This window comes from Lontra canadensis, unplaced genomic scaffold (assembly GCF_010015895.1).
Source record: "Lontra canadensis isolate GAN:19392208 unplaced genomic scaffold, GSC_riverotter_1.0 scaffold2, whole genome shotgun sequence".
NCBI lineage: Eukaryota > Metazoa > Chordata > Mammalia > Carnivora > Mustelidae > Lontra > Lontra canadensis.
This window is the reverse complement of record NW_022630996.1, coordinates 64228779-64230114: the sequence shown is the minus strand read 5'-3', so window position 1 is coordinate 64230114 and position 1336 is coordinate 64228779. Positions and strand designations below refer to the sequence as shown.

At 41.9% G+C, this 1336-nt stretch overlaps 1 protein-coding gene across 1 annotated transcript; it reads right to left on the bottom strand.

Annotated features, from left to right (window-relative positions):
• LOC116872650 (thioredoxin domain-containing protein 17-like) lies at positions 1-578 on the bottom strand. Its single transcript, XM_032866033.1, is given in 2 exon segments — positions 1-525; positions 528-578. Coding segments are annotated over 2 exon segments (369 nt in total). The 3' UTR covers positions 1-207.
• Between the last annotated feature and the right edge of the window lie 758 nt (positions 579-1336).

Below are 1336 nucleotides of genomic sequence, written 5' to 3'. Positions count from 1 at the left end.
GGACCCTGGGGTCATGACCTGAGCCAAAGGTGGAAGCTTAACAACTGAGCCACCCTGGTGTCCCTAATAGCACTTTATATTTAGACAGAAACCAGTTTGTTTCACATCATCATTTCTGTATTGCTAACATGAATTCAAAGCAGGTATGCAGTTGCCTTCATACTAGAGCAAATCAGGACATCAAGACACAGTTGCCATCATCAAATCTTAATCTTCGGAGAACAACATCTCCACGAGGTTGGCCTGAAGACACTCAGATTCCACCAGTTTTGGGGGTGTTCCGTATTTAAGTAGTGTAGGGACTGCCGTCACTTTCAGATTTTTTCTGAAGTCATTATTTGGATCTTTCCAATAGGGTTTCTCTCCCACCTGGCAGTAGATGAACACACACCCCTCACTCATGTGCTTCAGCCCCTCTCGAACGACCGGTTCAGCCTGCACGCAGTCGGGGCACCAGCTCCACCCGCCCGCGTCCTTGGAGCGGGTGAAGTAGGCGAAGATGGTCTTGTCGCGCTGCCGCAGCGCGGCCGGCTGAACTCCTCGAAGCCGCGCACACTCAGCTCTTCGCGGCCCGCCATCGCTCCGCCGGCCAGGGTCTCGGGACTGTGTAGGCATATTTTTTAAAGTTTTTATTTAAATTCCAGTTAGTTAACATACAGTGTAATATTAGTTTCAGGTGTACAAATAGTGATTCAATACTTCCTGTGTTCTTCACAAGTGCACTTCTTAGTCTCCATCACCTATTTTACCCGTCCTTTCTGGGTGGGTGAAATTTCACCCATCATCTCCCCTCCGGTAACCATCAGTATATTCTCGAGCATTAAGAGCCTCTTTCTTGGTTTGCCTCTCTCTTTTTTTCCCTAGGCTTGTTTGTTTTGTTTCTTAAAGTCCACATGTAAATGAAATCATATAGTATTTGTCTTTCTCTGACAGACTTATTCTGCCTAGCATCATACTCTCTAGCTCCATCTCAAATGGCAAGACTTTATTCTTTTTGATGGCTGAGTTACATATATATATATATATGCACACACACGTATATATACATGTATATATATACACGTGTGTATATATACTTATATATACATATATGTGTGTATGTATATATATGTGTGTGTATATATATTATATATATATTGTATATATATATATATATATATAAACACGTGGTATATATATACCATGTGTTTTTTACCCATTCAATGGTCGATGGACATTTGGGCTCTTTCCATAATTTGGCTATTATAGACAATGCCGCTATGAACATTGGGGTGCATGTACTCCTTCAAATCTGTATTTGGTACCCTTTGGGTAAATAACTAGTTGTGCAATTGCT